Genomic DNA, 18,887 nt, shown 5'->3' with positions numbered 1-18,887 from the left:
TTTAGTCGCACCTAAAAATGTTAGAGACGGACCAACTCTTCGTGGATCTATCAGTCCAACTTGATTCTTTAAGACGTAGAAAAATACTTAGGCAAAATGTACGATGATGCTAGCTTTCGGTAATGCTACCTTTTAGTCGAGGTGTATTTGTATTGCAGAGTGATCAATGTCACGTCCATCTTCGTGATATTGTACTATGTTCACTGTAAACACATCAATTTTATTACTATGCATGAGTTTAGACTTTAGATGATGAGCTTATATGATTTAGCTCAACCATCCATTTTTCTAAAATACGTTTTCATCATTTTATCAAAGATTGCTGATAGAGTTATATTAATTTCTAAATTAAGAGAAAGAACAAAAAATAGGGTAAATTTACTGAATTAAAGAAGGTAAAAAAGTTAATATAACTGAAATTAATTATTTTCCTTGGTAAAATATCTATAGGTAGAAAAGTTTTCGAAAAGAAAACATGTGATAAGTTTACAGCTTATTTGTCAAATATTTAGAAGTTACTTATAAAAAAAATACTAGTAAAAAAGACAACACATATCATTTACAAATCACAATAAATGTAAAAAATTATTTTTTTAAAGTTGAGAAACTTAATGTAATTTAAGTCGATTTAAAATAGAAATAAATAACTTCTAAAGACTTTTTGATAGCATAAATATATGAATACTAGCTAATAATAGAAAAAAACTCTTGGCATTTATTCAAAATTAAAGATAAGCTAATACTTTTAGTAATTCACTTTATCATCTTTACCCCAAAAATTTTCAACAAAAAAATTATTACAATGTTTCCATTTATTAAGCCAAACAAATTTCCCACAGAGTCAAACGTACTAATATATTAAGTTTAAAAATTGAAATGTTTGGATTGTTTGGCACACTGAAAAAAAAAATATCTTATTGTGGTTTTATAAATGGTAATAATTTTTTTCTTGTTTGTCAAGTATTATAAAGATAGATAAGATCTCATTTATGTAAATTTCGATCCAAAGATCAGTAATATAATCCGATATCTATTCTATTTAAGGAGAAAAGTATTAGTGATTATACATTTTTAAGGAAAATTACACCATTCCAGAACTTTCTTCTTTTCCTAAAATGTCCTTTTACCTTGGACTTTAAAAAATCCATTTATCTTCTAGACTTGTAGTAGTTTTTGTCCTGGGTTTGGAGCCCAAGAAATGAAACGTAAAAGGAAACAGAGGAAGTAATGATTCATTTTATTATTTTATCAACTTACCAAATTTTGCATTTAAGCTTTCAGAATCCTCTCCCTATAAATTTGAAGCATATCGAACGTAAACCTTCATAGCTTACTCAAACCACTTCTCTCTCTAGCTACTACTCCAGGTTCTTTACTACTTCTGTTCTCTTTAATTTGTTTTTTGTTTTTGTTTTAGAAGTTTGTCTATTGCATTTACTTTAATCATGTTTTAGCTCTAATGCTAGCTAGATTTGTTTTGTTCTTGGTTTATTTTTTCTGAAAAAGAGAAGATGAATCAAACAACACATCTTGTAGAAAATTCTTTCCTGAAAAATCTCTGGTTAGGAAAAAAACACCAAAACTCTTTTATATTTTAAAGAATCAGTCGTGCTTTATATTCTATTTTCTCGCTTTTTTATTTTTAATTTTATTTTTTAGAGGAATTTTCTCATAAGAGAATTTTCCAGCTGTGTTGCAAAATAAAAAGAGAATATCATTATTTAAAAAACATAATTAACATTTTCGGAAAATTCTTTTGCATTATGAATCATTTTCTTGCAAAAGAAAAAACTCCAAATATGGAATCCACTATAGAGACATCTGACTGTTCAAGAAACTAAATTGTTTTTTAGTTTTCCCCAATAATTATAATAATTTTCTTTTAATGTATTTGTATGACGTGTACCCAGGATTCTTATATTTGTCTTTATATTATACTACATGTCTCCATCCACTTTGTTCTTATGAGTCACGCTTAGATTTAAATTTTTTGACAAAGATGTTTTGTAAAAGATTCGTAATCACACACACACCATTGCTTTTAACAATGGATGGTGGAGGAGGATAGAAATGTTTAACGAAAACTTATGAAATTTTTTTTGATGGATAAGATTTGTTCTTAAAACATCATTTTCAATTTTCTATAACGTCAAATTCGATGTCGGCTCAAAACATTTGTTTAATGATCATCAATCTATCGAACTTAGGAACCAGAAACCATGAAACGAATTCTGGTTTCGCCATGTGTACGTGTAGAGAGGAGGGTCAAGTAGTTGAATATAATAGTAACCTTCTAGGCTTTGTTTTCGTAATAACATTGGACTCTGTAAGGCTAAAACAGTCATGCTTTGATATCAGTTTCTTGACTTTTAGTTATAATATCTTGACCATCGTTGTATATGATAATATCTAATTCATATTTCTCTTTTGTTTATATATATGAGGTGAATGTGGAAAACAGAAAACACTTCATTTTATTTTCATCAAATCATTACAATCTCTGATTTTTATTTCTCTCTCTCCGCAGTTTTACAAAAAAAACACTTTTCACTGTTTCTGCGTCTGATCAATGGCAAACGCTGAACGTATGATAACGCGCGTCCACAGCCAACGTGAGCGTTTGAACGAAACGCTTGTTTCTGAGAAGAATGAAGTCCTTGCCTTGCTTTCCAGGTTTGTTTCATTCGTTACTCACCTTTTCAATAGGCTTTTCTCAATACTTTTGTTTATGGAACAAAAAGTTTGATCAACTTCACATGTTTTTATTTTATTTTAGGGTTGAAGCTAAAGGTAAAGGAATATTGCAACAAAACCAAATCATTGCTGAATTCGAGGCTTTGCCTGAACAAACCCAGAAGAAACTTGAAGGTGGTGCTTTCTTTGACCTTCTCAAATCCACTCAGGTACATTTCCTCAAATCTTCAAATGGGTAGTGAAAAAGTTTTGATTTTTATTTTTGGAAAACAAAAAATTTGATCTTTTTGGTTGGGTGTGAAAAAAACAGGAAGCAATAGTGTTGCCACCATGGGTTGCTCTTGCTGTGAGGCCAAGTCCTGGTGTTTGGGAATACTTAAAAGTCGATCTCCATGCTCTTTTCGTTGAGGAGCTTCAACCTGCTGAGTTTCTTCATTTCAAGGAAGAACTCGTTGATGGAGTGTATGTTATAACCAATTCCTTAACTTAAAAAGTTCTGTTTTTTTTCTCTACCTCTGTTTCTCTCAACAATGTCATTTTGAATTTGCAGTAAGAATGGTGATTTCACTCTTGAGCTTGATTTCGAGCCATTCAATGCGTCTGTCCCTCGTCCAACGCTCCACAAGTACATTGGAGATGGTGTTGAGTTCCTTAACCGTCATCTCTCAGCTAAGCTCTTTCATGACAAGGAGAGCTTGCTTCCATTGCTTAAGTTCCTTCGTCTACATAGCCACCAGGGCAAGGTATTGAACTAAATCCATTTGAAATCTCTCTCTCTCTCCCATTAAACCAAGAATCTTTGTTTGAATGACTTTGTGCTTTGTTTTGTAGAATTTAATGTTGAGCGAGAAGATTCAAAACCTCAACACTCTGCAACACGTCTTGAGGAAAGCAGAGGAGTACCTGGCAGAGCTTAAGCCTGAAACACCCTATGAAGAGTTTGAGGCCAAGTTTGAGGAGATTGGTCTCGAGAGAGGATGGGGTAACAATGCTGAGCGTGTCCTTGAGATGATCCGTCTTCTTTTGGACCTTCTTGAGGCGCCTGACCCTTGCACTCTTGAGACTTTTCTTGGAAGAGTCCCAATGGTGTTTAACGTCGTGATCCTCTCTCCCCATGGTTACTTTGCTCAAGACAATGTTCTTGGTTACCCTGACACTGGTGGTCAGGTTAGAACCAGTCTCTTCCTCTAGTAGTCTAGTAGAGATATACACTTCTTGTTCTGTCAAAGATTAGCTAAATTTTTTGTGATATTGCAGGTTGTTTACATTCTGGATCAAGTACGTGCCCTTGAGGTAGAGATGCTCCAACGTATTAAGCAACAAGGACTCGACATTACTCCACGAATTCTCATTGTAAGCTTTGAGTGATTTTGCTCCAACCTTGGATTCTTGCGGATGTGTAAAATCTAACCGTGTGTTCTGGTTATTTTGCAGCTCACTCGACTGCTTCCTGATGCGGTTGGAACCACATGTGGTGAACGTCTAGAGAGAGTTTATGATTCTGAGTACTGTGACATTCTTCGTGTCCCCTTCAGAACAGAGAAGGGTATTGTTCGCAAATGGATCTCAAGATTTGAAGTCTGGCCATATCTAGAGACTTACGCCGAGGTGAAGTACACTCATCCTCTTCCTCTAATACTGTGTTCTGTTTGCCTTTTTTATAGATTAAACCTGAACTTCTCTTGCTATTTCAGGATGCTGCGGTTGAGTTATCGAAAGAGTTGAATGGCAAGCCTGACCTTATCATTGGTAACTACAGTGATGGAAACCTTGTTGCTTCTTTGTTGGCACACAAACTTGGTGTTACTCAGGTTTGGTTTCTTGAATTTAACATTTCATAACCATCTAATGAAATAAAGTCAGGTGGTCAAGATAATAATGTTTTGTGAATGATTCTCTTGTAGTGTACCATTGCTCACGCTCTGGAGAAAACTAAGTATCCAGATTCTGATATCTACTGGAAGTCGCTTGACGAGAAGTACCATTTCTCATGCCAGTTCACTGCGGATATTTTCGCAATGAATCACACTGATTTCATCATCACCAGTACATTCCAAGAAATTGCTGGAAGGTAAAGATATTGTTTGAAGTAAACATATGTATGAATAGTTTCAGAGAAGTGGTTTAGTTTATAAGAGTTGTCTTCTTTACTCATTTTGCAGCAAAGAGACTGTTGGACAGTATGAGAGTCACACAGCCTTTACTCTCCCTGGATTGTACCGAGTTGTTCACGGGATTGATGTGTTTGATCCCAAGTTCAACATTGTCTCCCCTGGTGCTGATATGAGCATCTACTTCCCTTACACCGAGGAGAAGCGTAGATTGACTAAATTCCACTCTGAGATCGAAGAGCTCCTCTATAGCGATGTTGAGAACGAAGAGCACCTGTAAGCTTTTTATTACTCTTTATGTTTTATCTTTAACGTTTTTGATTGTTTTTCTCAAATCTTTTTGCTTTTCTTGTGAAACAGATGTGTGCTTAAGGACAAGAAGAAGCCGATCCTCTTCACCATGGCTAGGCTTGACCGTGTCAAGAACTTGTCAGGTCTTGTTGAGTGGTACGGGAAGAACACCCGCCTGCGTGAGCTAGCTAACTTGGTGGTTGTGGGAGGAGACAGGAGGAAAGAATCAAAGGACAACGAAGAGAAGGCTGAGATGAAGAAAATGTATGATCTCATTGAGGAATACAAGCTCAACGGTCAGTTCCGATGGATCTCCTCCCAGATGAACCGGGTCAGGAACGGTGAGCTGTACAGGTACATCTGTGACACCAAGGGTGCGTTTGTGCAACCTGCATTGTATGAAGCCTTTGGGTTGACTGTTGTGGAGGCAATGACCTGTGGGCTACCGACGTTCGCCACTTGCAAAGGTGGTCCTGCTGAGATCATTGTGCACGGCAAATCAGGTTTCCACATTGACCCGTACCACGGTGATCAGGCTGCTGATACTCTTGCTGATTTCTTCACCAAGTGTAAGGAAGATCCATCTCACTGGGATGAGATCTCACAAGGAGGACTGCAGAGGATCGAGGAGAAGTAAGAAAACTCATCACTCTCTTTCTAATTCATTTAGATTCTCAAGTTTAGCCTTTACTCATCTTTGGTTGGTTTTGCAGATACACCTGGCAGATATACTCACAGAGGCTCCTGACATTGACTGGTGTGTATGGATTCTGGAAGCATGTTTCGAACCTTGACCGTCTTGAGGCCCGCCGTTACCTTGAAATGTTCTATGCATTGAAGTACCGCCCATTGGTATGCATTCTTGAACACTTCTAGTTTTCAAAGAATGGTACATTTGTTTGTCTCTAACGCGATATCTCTACTGTTTCGTTGTGTCTTATAGGCTCAGGCTGTTCCTCTTGCTCAGGAGGATTGAAGAAAAGAGAAAAAAGACTCGGATCGGAACCAGTAAAGAGTTTGAAGAGAGTGGTTCCGGTGTTTGAAGAATAAAACAAGATCTCCTTTTGATTCTTATTATCATTCGGATTTGGGTACTCTTTTGTGTTCCTCTGCTTCTTTGTTATTTTCATTCCTTTGGCATTGTTTTCCTCTGCCCTCTAAGGCATTGCTTTGAATTCTGGTTGTTGGGAGATTTCCCTGCTAATTGCAGTAAAATTTCGATTTTACTATCTTGAAGTTGTCTTTTGCATTTAGTTCCTCAATAATTTACATATTCCAGCAACCAAAACCAACCACCATTAAACAGTAAAAAGTGTGGCCATTATGAGATGACAGATCATCTAGAAACAAATCAATATTGTTAGAGTTGGGCTTCTTAGTTTTAGGCTTGGACTAGGTTGACTATGTTTCAACCTAAGTGGATCTTCGATGGGCTTTTCAATTAGACCTACATACTTGGTTGTTGTAACAGGATAGATTGGCGAGAGAAAGAGGAGTAAACGGGCAGCATCATCATCTGCTTCTCTCTCCTTGCTCTTCAGTTCTTTATCCTTTGTTTTAGCTTTATCCTAGAGAACACATAACTTTTAAGCAGACTATATATGACAGCTTTCCATATGGAAAAATGCCATTGATGTGGAGCTAAAGACTCTTGAACAAAACAGAACTTGGTATACTGAGTCTCTTAATTCTTATCAGCTCAGAAGAATGTGTGCGTTGTAAATGGGTTTTTAAGTTCAAACATAAGCTTGATTTTTCAGTGGAGTTTATGAGTAGTGTTGTACTCAGTTGGTTAGCTTAGCTTGGACGTTGTTAGAGTTGGTTAAGTGAGTTGTGAAATTGATTATGTATCTACGAATCAGAAGACCTTTTTATACATCACTATACTCTTTCAGGTTCTAAACACATAATATGATAACTCACGCCTACTGCCACCCGTAGAGGTACATACAACTTGCATTCATCTACGAATGTTACTGTTGTTGACCCAAATTGCTGCACAATAATTCACAATGTAATAAGATTGAAGAGTGTCATTAATACCATGCAAGTGGAGACGCATAAAGTCAATCTACACCAACTCGTTGCACATGTCTTTCTTGTTTGGTATGGTTGACGATGGTCGAATTTCTCACATGTATAGTGCAACAATCTTTGTAACAAGAAGGATTTTCATGTCGATGTTATATAATAATATGTGTGGAAACAACTTGATCAAATTATAATCTAAGATTCTAAGTAGGTAGATATATGGAGGATATTATTTCTTGTGATGATCACAAATTCGAAGCATCTCTCATTTATATAACCCTTGTGTCAGAGTTATATCTTATGATTAGTCCGATTCTCCGCCGTGTGATTAAAACATATAAGGGTTCAATCGATTCTCATTAGCTAATACTAATAATTTGGAAGACAAAGGGATAATAATATAGGGAGAATTCTTGGGTTTCCGACAATATATATTTTGATGATATAATACTTTGAATAAAAAGACATCAAAAGATCCAAATGGGTCCTCGCTTACCAACATACACTAAGAGGGAATAAAAACGGTTTATTAAGTATTTATTATACTTTCGGTATTGTTTTAAAATGTTTCCTCAAAACAAATGTTTGGTCTTATTGTCCACGGGCTATGCACCACTTAGAAGTGGGGAACACACATGTGTGTGCATTCCCCTTTGGTTAAGACACTTCTGATATTAAGAACTAAAGCTTATTATCAACTTCATGATAATTTCCATGGTTTAGGTTTTTCACAAGTTTAGATTATATATATGTTTTGCAATGGCGAACCTAAACTATGAATGCTAATGTGATATTTTATCGACGCGGTTAGCCATTATTTTGAAATACATTTTGTAAGGGATTTACAAACGTTTTGAAAGTAAAATTACTAGAATATCAAACATCATTTTGTAACTACTGTATATATACTCATAAAATACAATTTATGTAAGTCATATTCTTTGGCCATGAATTTCATAGTGAAGTTTCATACTTATCTTCGAAACTTGTAAGGAAAAACTGGATATCCGTAGTATAAAACATTAAGTACTCAACTCAATATTGGCTTTGACCTACATGACAAATTCTCAATCACCACCGTATACCATAAATTAGTTTATTTTTCATCAGACATGATTATACATTGTAAACGCAAATGCAAAATCCAAAATAATATCTTTTGTCTTTTTTCAAAGAGGTAATAATTGATTCTTACTTTGAAGTTTGAAGGAGAAAAACAACAACCAGAGTCTTTCAACGAACGTTTTGGCCTTTTGGGAAAGAAAATAAGCTCCGTCGTATTCGTCTAAACGGTTCGTCTACAGCTTGACGCTTTGGCAGGTGAAGAGTCCGCCCATATTGGACTTGAAATTTTCATTAACAAATTTAATTTATAATAAAGTTAGAATTGGTAGTTACTCTCATCTTAATTTCTTCTATATTATCTTTACTTGGACTCTTCCGCCAATCTTTTATTTCTCACTTCTAATTAATATTATGGCATAGTTTATTAAGAGGATTGATAAACTTTTTCATAAATTATAAGTAGACAAATTACTAGGAGGAGGTCCAATATATTAAATATTAATACATTGGTTACATGATTAGAAAGACATTTGATGCTCATTGTGTCGGCTGATTATGATAACATTTTTACGTAAAAAAAAGAGAGACAAATCTTCCGGAACTCACATGCTGTAACAGTAGTGGCCAATACAACGTAAATAATAAATACATTGCACAAAAGAATAATGTCGGACTCTAATCTAACCACAACAACATGACAAAAAAATTTGGCAATTTGATACATAGGTGTTTTGTAACATGTTATGTGTAAGGAAAAAAAGAAGATGATAATTTTTTTAATCAAAAGAAATAATAGTCTAGATACTAGCCAAATTACCTAACAAAATAGAAGTAGCCGCTTTTAAAGTTCATGAACCTCCTTTAGTTGTTGGATTAATTTATTATAATTATTGAGTGATTACATAAAGTTCAAGTTTTCATTTATATTGTTATGATCTTCATTCAAAGATAAAACATTGTGTATAAACAAGAAAAAAATATGGGAACTCCATAAATTGTTAGAAGAAAAAAATGTGATTATTAAATAAACAATTAAAGTTCGTTGAAAAAAGGTACAATTAAAATTTTAAAATGAATACAATGAAAATTCGTTGAAGATATGTATATACATTGCATCAAAATATATAGTCTAGGGGTGTATAATAAAGTCGTCATGATACTTTACCATCCGAATTTATTTCCATTAAAAAGTGATGATGAAAATCCAACACTAATCCAAACTTCATCCACCAAGATAATAGTTTTACACACTCGAAGTCTCTCATAGGGTCTTACCACAACGTAGTTAAAACGTTAGTTAAATAAATTTTAAATCATCATGGAGCAATGATGATGTATATGGTTGACTGGGATAACAAAAACTTTTGGAGTGATGTGGATTTGCATGGTTTTTTTTTATATAAAAGCAAAAGTATTTTTTAGGGTGTGTGACACTCGCTTTTATTTTTCTAATTCATAATCATAATCTTTTCGAATAATTGCTTCCGACTCTTGGCAACTTATAGGCTACTTATAGAGATTTGCCCAAATATAAAATAAAGGAAACTTATAGATTATTGGCTATTCAAAATCGGTTGATAAGGTACCTGAGGGTTCTCAAATTTTTTAAAACAAATTTCTATTGGGCGAAAAAGAAACTATAACTACGAAACTACCCCTATAAACTTTATATAAAGAACCCCATTCTCATTCCTTTCTTCGACATCGACATCTCTCTCTCTATCTCTTACCGAAAAACTCACTCCGGCGTTAAAGTCTCCAAACCGAATCGAAAATGGCGAAAGGAGGAAACAAACTGATGAAGCTGAAGTCAGTTTTGAAGAAGCTCAACTCATTCAACACCAAGCCAAACCAGCCATCTTCGGCTCCAGCAAATCACGGCCGATCCTCCGCCGTGAGTGCATTTCCCTCTGAATATCTTCAAACTGTCTACGTCGGCCGAACACGTCGACAGTACCATGTGAGCTCTGACGTCGTGAGCCACCCGCTCTTTCAGCAGCTAGCGGCGGTGGATGGTGGCTGTGGCGGCAGCGAGGATGGTTCCATCTCCGTGTCGTGCGAAGTTGTCTTGTTTGAGCATTTACTTTGGATGCTGGAGAACGCCGACGCCGACGAGTCACGCCCCGAGTCCGTCCACGAACTCGTCGAGTTCTACGCTTGTTAACTTCTTTACAATTAATTTAGGTCCGTCCGAAATATATGATGCTGTTTGTATATTCTATACTTCGTATACTTTACAGTCTTTCGTTAAACAAAATTTTATATATATATTTTTTTCTGTTAAACGATACGACAACCGATAAATAAATGTATATTGTGTGTAAACATTGACTTGCAATGTAATATAAGAATGATCAATTTTAATATGTACGGGATAAAACCAGTGCCGGCTTAAACATATTACGTGTCCCTGGGCAAACAAAAAAAAAATGCCCCTTAACCTATAGAAAAACTTACTGATATTTTTTTAAAAGTCTTTTTGGTTCATATAATTTTTTTTTGTGCCCATTTTTAGCTTACAAATTTTTTTTTTGTGCCCCTTTAAATTAAAAATATATTTTTTCTGCCTCTTTAACTTACAGAAAAAAAAAAATGTGTGCCCCTTTTCTGATACGTATATGTCTCTTTAATCTATGTACCCGGAGCGGTCGCACTGCCCGCCCTCCCTGTTAAGCCGGCACTGGATAAAACTAATTGCAATGTCAATGTTGATCAATATATTGGATATATATACAATACTCGGAGCTACGGCGGTCAAATGAGTATAGCAGACTTCGTGAACTAGATCGATCAATCACGGGTTACAAAATTTCAACCCTAATCAATTCATCTTATATTTTATTTTATACTGATTGGCCCATACGTCATTAAAATATTTCACAAAGGAAATATGAGGGTTGACGCAGGGGAGAAGGGGGCTTCCGGAGTCCGGACACCTCGTCAATGTGAAATTTTATTTATCTTCTTAAAAAAAGAAACACAGAATTAATTTTCCACAAAAGAACTACGTCATCTTTAATTTTCGTTTTCTCAAAAGATATGCTGACATGTTGTAAAAAGGTTTTGCATTTTTAGTTCTAAAAATTCACATGTAAAACTAATCCATATGTTTTCCTGTTTTATGACGTTCCACAATTCCCAAACGTATGATAAAATAAGTATTCCAAAGTAACATATATACTCTTAATTTGTCCCCACATGCCCACGCACACAAGAACATTATCGCATGGCCGCATGGGAACACAATTGGAGCTTCCCATACCAGTAGACTGAACAACATATTAAATTACGTGTATTCACAATTAATTGTGATCCAACAAGGCAACAATCCATATATACATCAGCTAAAATAAAATAAAACGTATATATACACACAAATTCTTGACAAATCAACTACACTCCATGTATATGTAACCCCTCAAAATCTTAAATAAAAAGTATTTACACCAAATCCGACCAGTTCTTGAAAAAATCAACCACAAGCCATATATTGATATATACCCCATGCCATATAAAGTATATAAGTTTGTTGCATATTATTCACTAGTCTACTTGATTGACACACATAACAGTCGTTTTCGATAATAACAATTGACGAGAAGACAAGAAATGTGCACATGTTTTCGTTCAAGAGGTTATATTTTTGTTTATAATTTCGTATCACACTTTGACCACCAAATCCTTTCACATCTAACATATATGGCTAGTAAACTTATATCGTCATTGACAAAGAATGAAGAAAGAAAAAAAACCAGGAAAACACAAAAAAATAACCTGATTTTTACAATTACACCCCAAATTTATCATCCCAATTAGTTTCCATCAGTATATGATTAATTAAAAGATAACAAGAATCATGGTAACAAAATAAAAAGTTATAGGAGTTTTTTTTTTATCACTTGACTTGTATTTACTCTTCCTTTGCTGCTACTGCCTCCTCATCTGCAAAAGACAAGACAAAACCATCAGTATCGCTCTTGTTTCTCAAAAATCAGCATAACAATATAGTGACCAATCTATTGCTTGATTTCTCATCAAACAATTTGTAAAGTCTCTTCTGATTGTTAATGGAGCAGAAAAGATGATAAGCGTATGGTGGTTGCTAATGTATCCCTAACAGGCTCGACAGGCCCATTTGCAGCCCAGCATGTTTTTAGCCTTGATTCATCATGGTTTAAACCCAGTCCTGCCTGATTTTAAGCCTGGCTTGGCCATTGATATGATGGTCTAGATAAGAGAGAGGTCTTTGGGCTTACCGGAGTTGTCATCTTCATCAGGGTGATGATCATTAGGATTGTTCTCCATGCATTTAAGTAAGTACTTGAAAGTCTCGACCTCGCAAGGGATGGTGAGGGCGCCGCTCTGATCAAAACCAAACTCTTCCTCTGCTTTCTCAAGCAACACCTTGAAGAGGGAGTGGCTGAGATAGCTTGTCGGTATGATAAACCTCCTTAGCTCTGGTCCAACATAAACCGCAAGATACCCTTTAGGAACATCACGAGGCGGCTCAGGGCTTTGACAGTTCTCCTCATCCGAGTCAGCGTTCTTTACTTCTAATAGCCTCTTGTTGAGGGCGGGTGCAATCATCTCGGCCGCTTGCTTTCCTGCTTCCAATGGAGGAACATCTGACTTGGGGCCTATCGTTACGGTTTGCCATTTCTGCAAAATCTCCTTAAGCCTCACAATCTGCCTGATTCCGGTTAACTTTGCCGCGTTGTTTTCATCCATCTGCCTAATTAATAATCCCGCACACACGTTTCGTTAATGAGAGATCAAATGTCACATATGATCTTCTTCTTCTTCCCTTGTAGCTGCATTTACAATACCACAAACTAAGTTGCATCAAAACAAAGAAATAAACACATTACACAGTTTTATGACCCCTAAATAAATAAATATAAGCAGCCAAAACAGAGGACCCACCCACATCTACAAGATAAGCAGATCCAAAAGCGTCTTTATTAAAGAATGTTCTTTCTCAAACTGCAAATATTTTTAGAGTCCACTTTTTTATGAACATGGAATCTATGGTAACCCTATCAACCAGATCATTCTCAAGAACATCAAACCTTAAAAAATATAATTAAAAAAAAAACAACAACAAAAAAAAAAACTGAATCTAGATTTAGATCCGGATCCGTAATATAAAAAAAGTTCTCAAAAGAATAAAAATAAATTCAGATGAAAACAAAAACCTTAAAAGTTATAAACAAGCAATCGTGTGAATTACGTAAGTATAAACATTATCAGAATAAATAAGAATTAATTACCTGAAGAGGAAAACGAATCGAAGCTTTCGTTAGCTATAAAGAAGACACGATGAAGAAACACACCATGCAACAACCAAACAAAAAAAGGAGCTCACAAAGGTTTCGTTTTGTTTTTTGTACGCTTGGATCTTTTTTTAGGTTTTTTCTGTTATCAAATAGCTCAAAAACGATGATGATACGAGGAAGAGATGTTTTCAAGTACTTCTGAAACTAAACAAAAAATATTAAAACTGAAAAAAAAACAAAATCAAAAGTTAATATAGAATCTAAATATTTGGTGGGGTGAAATTAAAAACGAATTAGAGAGAAGCGGATTTTGAGAGATGGCGAGAGAAATTAAGGATTGCCTTTATTTGGATTTTTATAGTTTCATTGATTCTCTCTCGCAGGATCTTTTTTTTTTTAAGATTTTTTTTTTTTTTTTTGTTGGCTATCCCTTCACTTTCGCCTTTTCAGGTTCTTCTGTTTTATTTTCTCACGTTCCTTCCTCATATATTTTTTTTTAATTTATTATCGGAAAAATTAGAAATAAAGAATAAATAAATCAATTATTGTCCATCTATGCATTCTATAAACAAGATTGATCACATATGCATTTATATTATTAAAATCTCATTATAATCTTAGTTTTTTTAAATCTTACAAAACGTTAAAAAAATATTCCTTAAATCAATTTTTTCTTTTAATATTTTTTAGAACAAAAATATAAGACAATACAATATTCTTTTACTTAAAATAATTGTAGCCGTCGTTCATCTATTGTTCTTTTTCAGAAAAATTGAGTTTTCATAAACAAATTTTTTTTTCTTTATATTTCTTCATTTTATTCTCTCTTATTCTCTCACATCGATTTGTCTTATCATCTTTGTGGCACTCAGAATTTTCCAAACAGAACCTCGATCAGAATTTTATTAATTCTCTGTTATTAGAAGGTAGAGCAGGCGTTTCTTAACAGTTTTGTGGTTTATAAATATTCAGAGCTTCATATATATTCTAGGTAAAAATTATGTTTCAAACAGATTAAAATGGATTTTGGTAGCTTCGATTTCTTTGCATGAGTTGGACTTATTATATTTAGTACTCATGTTGCTTTGATTCGTTCTATTAGGTGTACGTAGTTACGCTTCAGTTGCTTAGCTTTTGATTTATTTCATGAAAAGAGTTTGTTTTGCTATCGTTAATACGTAAATAACTACGTAAATAATTTGTTCACATTGTGACTGATCTACTTTCATGATTTTTTTATATTTTAAGTGTGTATTGCTTTTGTGCAGACATGGAAAATGAATGTCCAAAGCGTCTATTTAAAGATGGAAAAGAGCCACTAGTGGAAAAGATAAATAACAGCTGCAAAATGTTTCTTTTGAGCAAACTAAAGGAAGCATTGCCATCAGAGTATGATGAAGTGAAGAGAGATCCAGTGTTCGCTCATGTCTTTGCAATACACGAAAATAAATTAAGTTATTCAGCTCGCTTGGTACACTGCATCATGTGTAGGCAATTGGTAACAAAGAAAAATCATGAGTTATGGTTTGTGTTTGGACGAAAACCACTTAGATTTTCACTCCAAGAATTTTATGCAGTAAGTGGACTCAAATACATTGATAATGGGAGGTATGATTATGAGAATTGGAAAGATGATAAAGGATTTTGGAGTAAATTGTTGAAGAGAGATGGACAGATTTGCATAAAGAAGTTGTTGGATGACATAGATAATGTAAAGAAGTGGACTCGGGAGGATAGAATCCGTTTCGTCTATATTTGTGTGATAGGTGGGTTGGTCATGGCTAAGGGTGATACGAAAAAAATCGATCATTTATACATCAAGATGGTAATGGATCTTTGTAATGTTCGTAATTATCCTTGGGGACTTAAAGCTTATGATTATCTACTAAATTGTATTGTGAAAAAACAAGATGTGATTTGAAAAAAAAACCAAAAGCTATGTTTTGGATGGATTCTCATATGCACTTCAGATATGTGTGATGGAAGCAGTACCAGACATTGGATCATTGTTGGGAGAAAAAATTAATCGTGAATTGATCGAAGCTCCTAAATGCTCTAATTGGAAAGGCGCAGCAACTGTTTCATATGAGGATATCATTTTTGTGGAGAGCACATTTAAGTCAAATGTGAGTTTATTATATTTATGCTACTTAGAGACTACATTCGGTGTTAAATTCGTTTGGATTCTATCATATTAAAGTGTTATTTTATTTTTGTTGCTAGATCTCCACATATGTCACAACATGCAGTGTTACTTTATTTTTCTTGCTAGTTTCCACATATGATTATCTACAATGGGTTTTTGAATTGTTTTCTGTTTTGTAGGCTGTTGTTTATCCATTCATTTCTTATTCAGAAAATGAGGATGCAAATTTGCATGGTCGGATGAAATCAAAGATGGTGAAGTGAATTATATGATTGATACTAGCAACCGACCCGCGCTACACGTAGTAGTTAGATTAAGGGGTATTCTGGGTTTTGTTGTGTATTTTATTTCTTTGGTTACGTAAAGCCATATTTACGTTTCTTGTTATATTTGATTTTGGTTGCTTATGTTGTTTTGTTGGATATTTTATATACAAATAGGTTTTGCAGTAAGTATAATTTAGTATGCTGTTTTTTCTAAAAAATTGAGATCATCTTGTGTATTTTTTTGGTTTATCAGATTTTTCAAGTAAAGGCTAGAAATCTCTAAAACTCAGGAGAATCGCTTTTTCTCTTCTTTTTCTCTTTTTTCACGCATTAGCACATCCTGCATTATGACGGAAATTGTTAAAAATTAGTATATAATGGTAGATGAAATTAATTTAAATCTATATATATCTATCAAATAGTTGCAAACTAAACTGAAAGAGACAAATACATAAATTTTAAATAGAACTGCAGTTACTGAATCTATGCATGCCATTTTATATAACTGTTGCAAATGGTCTTTTCCTTTTTTATTATAAGGTCTACTGATTCTGCCAGTTTAAAATGAATGCATTGACTAAAATTATGCATGCCATTTTTAAAGTGAATACATTAATCTTCTGCAATATCTCTATTATATTTATTAGTAATAAAACGTCGTAACGCTTAGTATCTGGTTTTTACCTATAAAAAAAAGCAATACATGTCATTTGTGAAGATATCTTCTTCAGATTTTTTCCCTGAAAAGATTTATAACATTTTTCAAGAGAAATGGGTAAATATGATAGAGTAAAGATCTACATTCATGGAGATCAGGCTGGAAGATTTAAGTGAAGGTATTAAGGAAGTGGAGGAAAGTTACTCAGGATGATGCCACAATTCAACTTTCTGTGTGATGCATTTGTAAGTATATAGATATTTACCTGGTAATATCATTTAGATTAGTTTAACAATTAGCAACATATGTTTCAGTAATTTTTTTTTGGTTCATTTGATATAGGGTGACAAGATTGAAACAACAATTACTGAAGATATGTTCGAAATATTTGATCATCAAATAGAAGAAAATGATTGGAAAATATTTTCAATTTTTCTGTCTGTTTTAATGACACAGAGGCTTAAGCACACTGATTGTGATTACAAGATCATGTTCATCAATGAAACCACCGTTGAGAACTCAGCAGTGATTTCCAACAATCACTTTTTTGATATCGAAAGGTTTGATAGAGTTTTCGAAGGATATCATGCTGTGAGAAATCTCACATTAGGTATGTTTTTAATATATAATCATATTTGTACATTCTTATATTTTTTTTTCTTTCTGTAATCAATAATTTTATATAAATATTTTGTTTTTTAACAGACATAATGGGTGGAGTCGTGAATGTGGAACCTCTCTTTAATCTACATGATCCAAATGCCAAGATGCCACATGAGATGATTAGAATCTTACGGTTTTCTATAAGAGATTTGAGGTTTGTTAACTTTCTCATTGATTTTGCCCAAATGAATTTGTTGATGTGCTTAAATTAATTTCATACTAAGGCATGTTTTGGTGTAAACTATAGTGGACTTGACATACCATGTTTGGCATATAATGACTTGGCCGATTACTTTTACAACAATTGGTGCAGCACAGGATGTTATCATGTTGTTGCAGTCCTCCAATTTTGGCATGTCAAATACCAAAGTGGAGGTAATATAATAAAACTTTATGATTAATGTCAAATACAAAAGTGGAGGTATTTGACATGCCAAAATTGGAGGACTGCAACAACATGATAACATCATGTGCTCCACCAATTGTTGTAAAAGTAATCGACCAAGTCATTATATGCCAAACATGGTATGTCAAGTCCACTATAGTTTACACCAAAACATGCCTTAGTATGAAATTAATTTAAGTACATCAAAAAATTCATATGCGCAAAATCAATGAGAAAGTTAACAAAATCAAATCTCTTAGAGAAAACCGTAAGATCCTAATCATCTAATGTGGCATCTCGGCATTTGGATCATGTAGATAAAAGAGAGGTTCCACATTCACGACTTCACCCATTATGTTTGTTAAAAAACAAACTATTTGTATCAAATTATTGATTACAAAAAGAAAAAAATATATAAGAATGTACAAATACGATTATATATTAAAAACATACCTAATGGGAGATTTCTCACAGCATGATATCCTTCGAAAAATCTATCAACCCTTTCGAGATAAAAAAAGTGATTGTTGGAAATCACTGCTGAGTTCTCAACGGTGGTTTCATTGATGAACATGATCCTGTAATCACAATCAGTGTGCTTAAGCCTCCAGTCATTGAAACAGACAGAAAAAGTTGAAAATATTTTCCAATCATTTTCTTCTATTTGATGATCAAATGTTTCAAACATATCTTCAGTAATCGTTGTTTCAATCTTGTCACCCTATATCAAATAAACAAAAAAAAAATTACTGAAACATATATGTTGCTAATTGTTAAACTAATCTAAATTATATTAACAAGTAAATACCTATATACTTACAAATGCATCACACAGAATTAGTTGAATTGTGGCATCGTCCTGAGTAACTTTCCTCCACTTCCTTAACACCTTCACTTGAATCTTCCAGCCAGATCTCCATGAATGTAGATCTTTGACTCTATCATATTCACCCATTTCTCTTGGAAAATGTTATAACTCTTTTCAGGGAAAAAAACTGAAGAAGATATCTTCACAAATGACATGTATTGCTTTCTTTTATAGGCAAAAACCAGATACTAAGCGTTACGATATTTTATTACTAATAAATATAATAGTGATATTGCAGAAGATTAATGCATTCACTTTAAAAATGGCATGCATAAGTTTAGTCAATGCATTCACTTTAAACTGACGAAATCAGTAGACGTTATAATAAAAAGGGAAAAAACCATTTGAAACAGTTATATAAAATGGCATGCATAGATTCAGTAACTGCAGTTCTATTAAAACTTATGTATTTGTCTCTTTCATTTTAGTTTGC

At 33.9% G+C, this 18,887-nt stretch overlaps 4 protein-coding genes across 7 annotated transcripts; 2 read left to right on the top strand and 2 right to left on the bottom strand.

Annotated features, from left to right (window-relative positions):
- The first annotated feature begins 847 nt into the window (after nt 1-847).
- LOC104770460 (sucrose synthase 1) lies at nt 848-6,325 on the top strand. Of its 3 annotated transcripts, none has more exons than XM_010494893.3 (14): nt 848-1,367; nt 2,528-2,673; nt 2,777-2,903; nt 3,005-3,156; nt 3,245-3,437; nt 3,526-3,861; nt 3,952-4,047; nt 4,129-4,302; nt 4,389-4,505; nt 4,599-4,765; nt 4,857-5,081; nt 5,166-5,729; nt 5,810-5,948; nt 6,040-6,325. In XM_010494893.3, exons 2-14 carry the CDS (start codon nt 2,570-2,572, stop codon nt 6,070-6,072), a joined length of 2,427 nt encoding a protein of 808 aa, XP_010493195.1. In that variant the 5' UTR covers nt 848-1,367; nt 2,528-2,569; the 3' UTR covers nt 6,073-6,325. The 3 variants fall into 3 exon arrangements, with proteins under 3 accessions (XP_010493195.1, XP_087362605.1, XP_087362604.1); XM_087506479.1 differs by lacking the exon at nt 848-1,367 and adding an exon at nt 1,861-2,444; XM_087506478.1 differs by lacking the exon at nt 848-1,367 and adding an exon at nt 1,967-2,326.
- A 3,471-nt stretch (nt 6,326-9,796) lies between these two features.
- LOC104770458 (auxin-responsive protein SAUR76) lies at nt 9,797-10,558 on the top strand. The gene has a single exon (XM_010494891.3). The coding sequence runs from the start codon at nt 9,967-9,969 to the stop codon at nt 10,354-10,356; it is 390 nt and encodes a 129-aa protein (XP_010493193.1). The 5' UTR covers nt 9,797-9,966; the 3' UTR covers nt 10,357-10,558.
- Nucleotides 10,559-11,858: 1,300 nt separating this feature from the next.
- LOC147918690 (protein SMALL AUXIN UP-REGULATED RNA 12-like) lies at nt 11,859-13,939 on the bottom strand. Of its 2 annotated transcripts, none has more exons than XM_087504319.1 (3): nt 13,463-13,939; nt 12,449-13,003; nt 11,859-12,134 (listed from the first exon to the last, which is right to left on the bottom strand). In XM_087504319.1, the coding sequence occupies exons 2-3, from the start codon at nt 12,918-12,920 to the stop codon at nt 12,103-12,105; spliced, it is 504 nt and encodes a 167-aa protein (XP_087360445.1). In that variant the 5' UTR covers nt 12,921-13,003; nt 13,463-13,939; the 3' UTR covers nt 11,859-12,102. The 2 variants fall into 2 exon arrangements, with proteins under 2 accessions (XP_087360445.1, XP_087360446.1); XM_087504320.1 differs by having other exon boundaries at nt 13,116-13,790.
- Nucleotides 13,940-17,870: 3,931 nt separating this feature from the next.
- On the bottom strand, nt 17,871-18,541 carry LOC147918689 (uncharacterized). Its single transcript, XM_087503636.1, has 3 exons — nt 18,407-18,541; nt 18,040-18,307; nt 17,871-17,929 (listed from the first exon to the last, which is right to left on the bottom strand). The coding sequence occupies exons 1-3, from the start codon at nt 18,539-18,541 to the stop codon at nt 17,871-17,873; spliced, it is 462 nt and encodes a 153-aa protein (XP_087359762.1).
- Nucleotides 18,542-18,887: the final 346 nt, after the last annotated feature.

Source organism: Camelina sativa, chromosome 20 (assembly GCF_030686135.1).
Source record: "Camelina sativa cultivar CO46 ecotype springtype chromosome 20, ASM3068613v1".
Lineage (NCBI taxonomy): Eukaryota > Viridiplantae > Streptophyta > Magnoliopsida > Brassicales > Brassicaceae > Camelina > Camelina sativa.
Note: the sequence above shows the minus strand (reverse complement) of the source record. Positions and strands in the feature narration are given on the sequence as shown.

Bases quoted from the DNA above. Each gene is read 5' to 3' on its own strand.
- LOC104770460 (XM_010494893.3), top strand. From the start codon at position 2,570: ATGGCAAACGCTGAACGTATGATAACGCGCGTCCACAGCCAACGTGAG. The intron at 4,303-4,388 runs GTGAAGTACACT...TTGCTATTTCAG, and splicing joins ATCTAGAGACTTACGCCGAG to GATGCTGCGGTTGAGTTATC. The intron at 5,082-5,165 runs GTAAGCTTTTTA...CTTGTGAAACAG, and splicing joins GTTGAGAACGAAGAGCACCT to ATGTGTGCTTAAGGACAAGA.
- LOC104770458 (XM_010494891.3), top strand. From the start codon at position 9,967: ATGGCGAAAGGAGGAAACAAACTGATGAAGCTGAAGTCAGTTTTGAAG.
- LOC147918690 (XM_087504319.1), bottom strand. From the start codon at position 12,920: ATGGATGAAAACAACGCGGCAAAGTTAACCGGAATCAGGCAGATTGTG. The intron at 12,135-12,448 runs GTAAGCCCAAAG...TGTCTTTTGCAG, and splicing joins TGATGAAGATGACAACTCCG to ATGAGGAGGCAGTAGCAGCA.
- LOC147918689 (XM_087503636.1), bottom strand. From the start codon at position 18,541: ATGGGTGAATATGATAGAGTCAAAGATCTACATTCATGGAGATCTGGC. The intron at 18,308-18,406 runs GTAAGTATATAG...TATTTGATATAG, and splicing joins TAATTCTGTGTGATGCATTT to GGTGACAAGATTGAAACAAC. The intron at 17,930-18,039 runs GTATGTTTTTAA...TAATGGGTGAAG, and splicing joins TGTGAGAAATCTCCCATTAG to TCGTGAATGTGGAACCTCTC.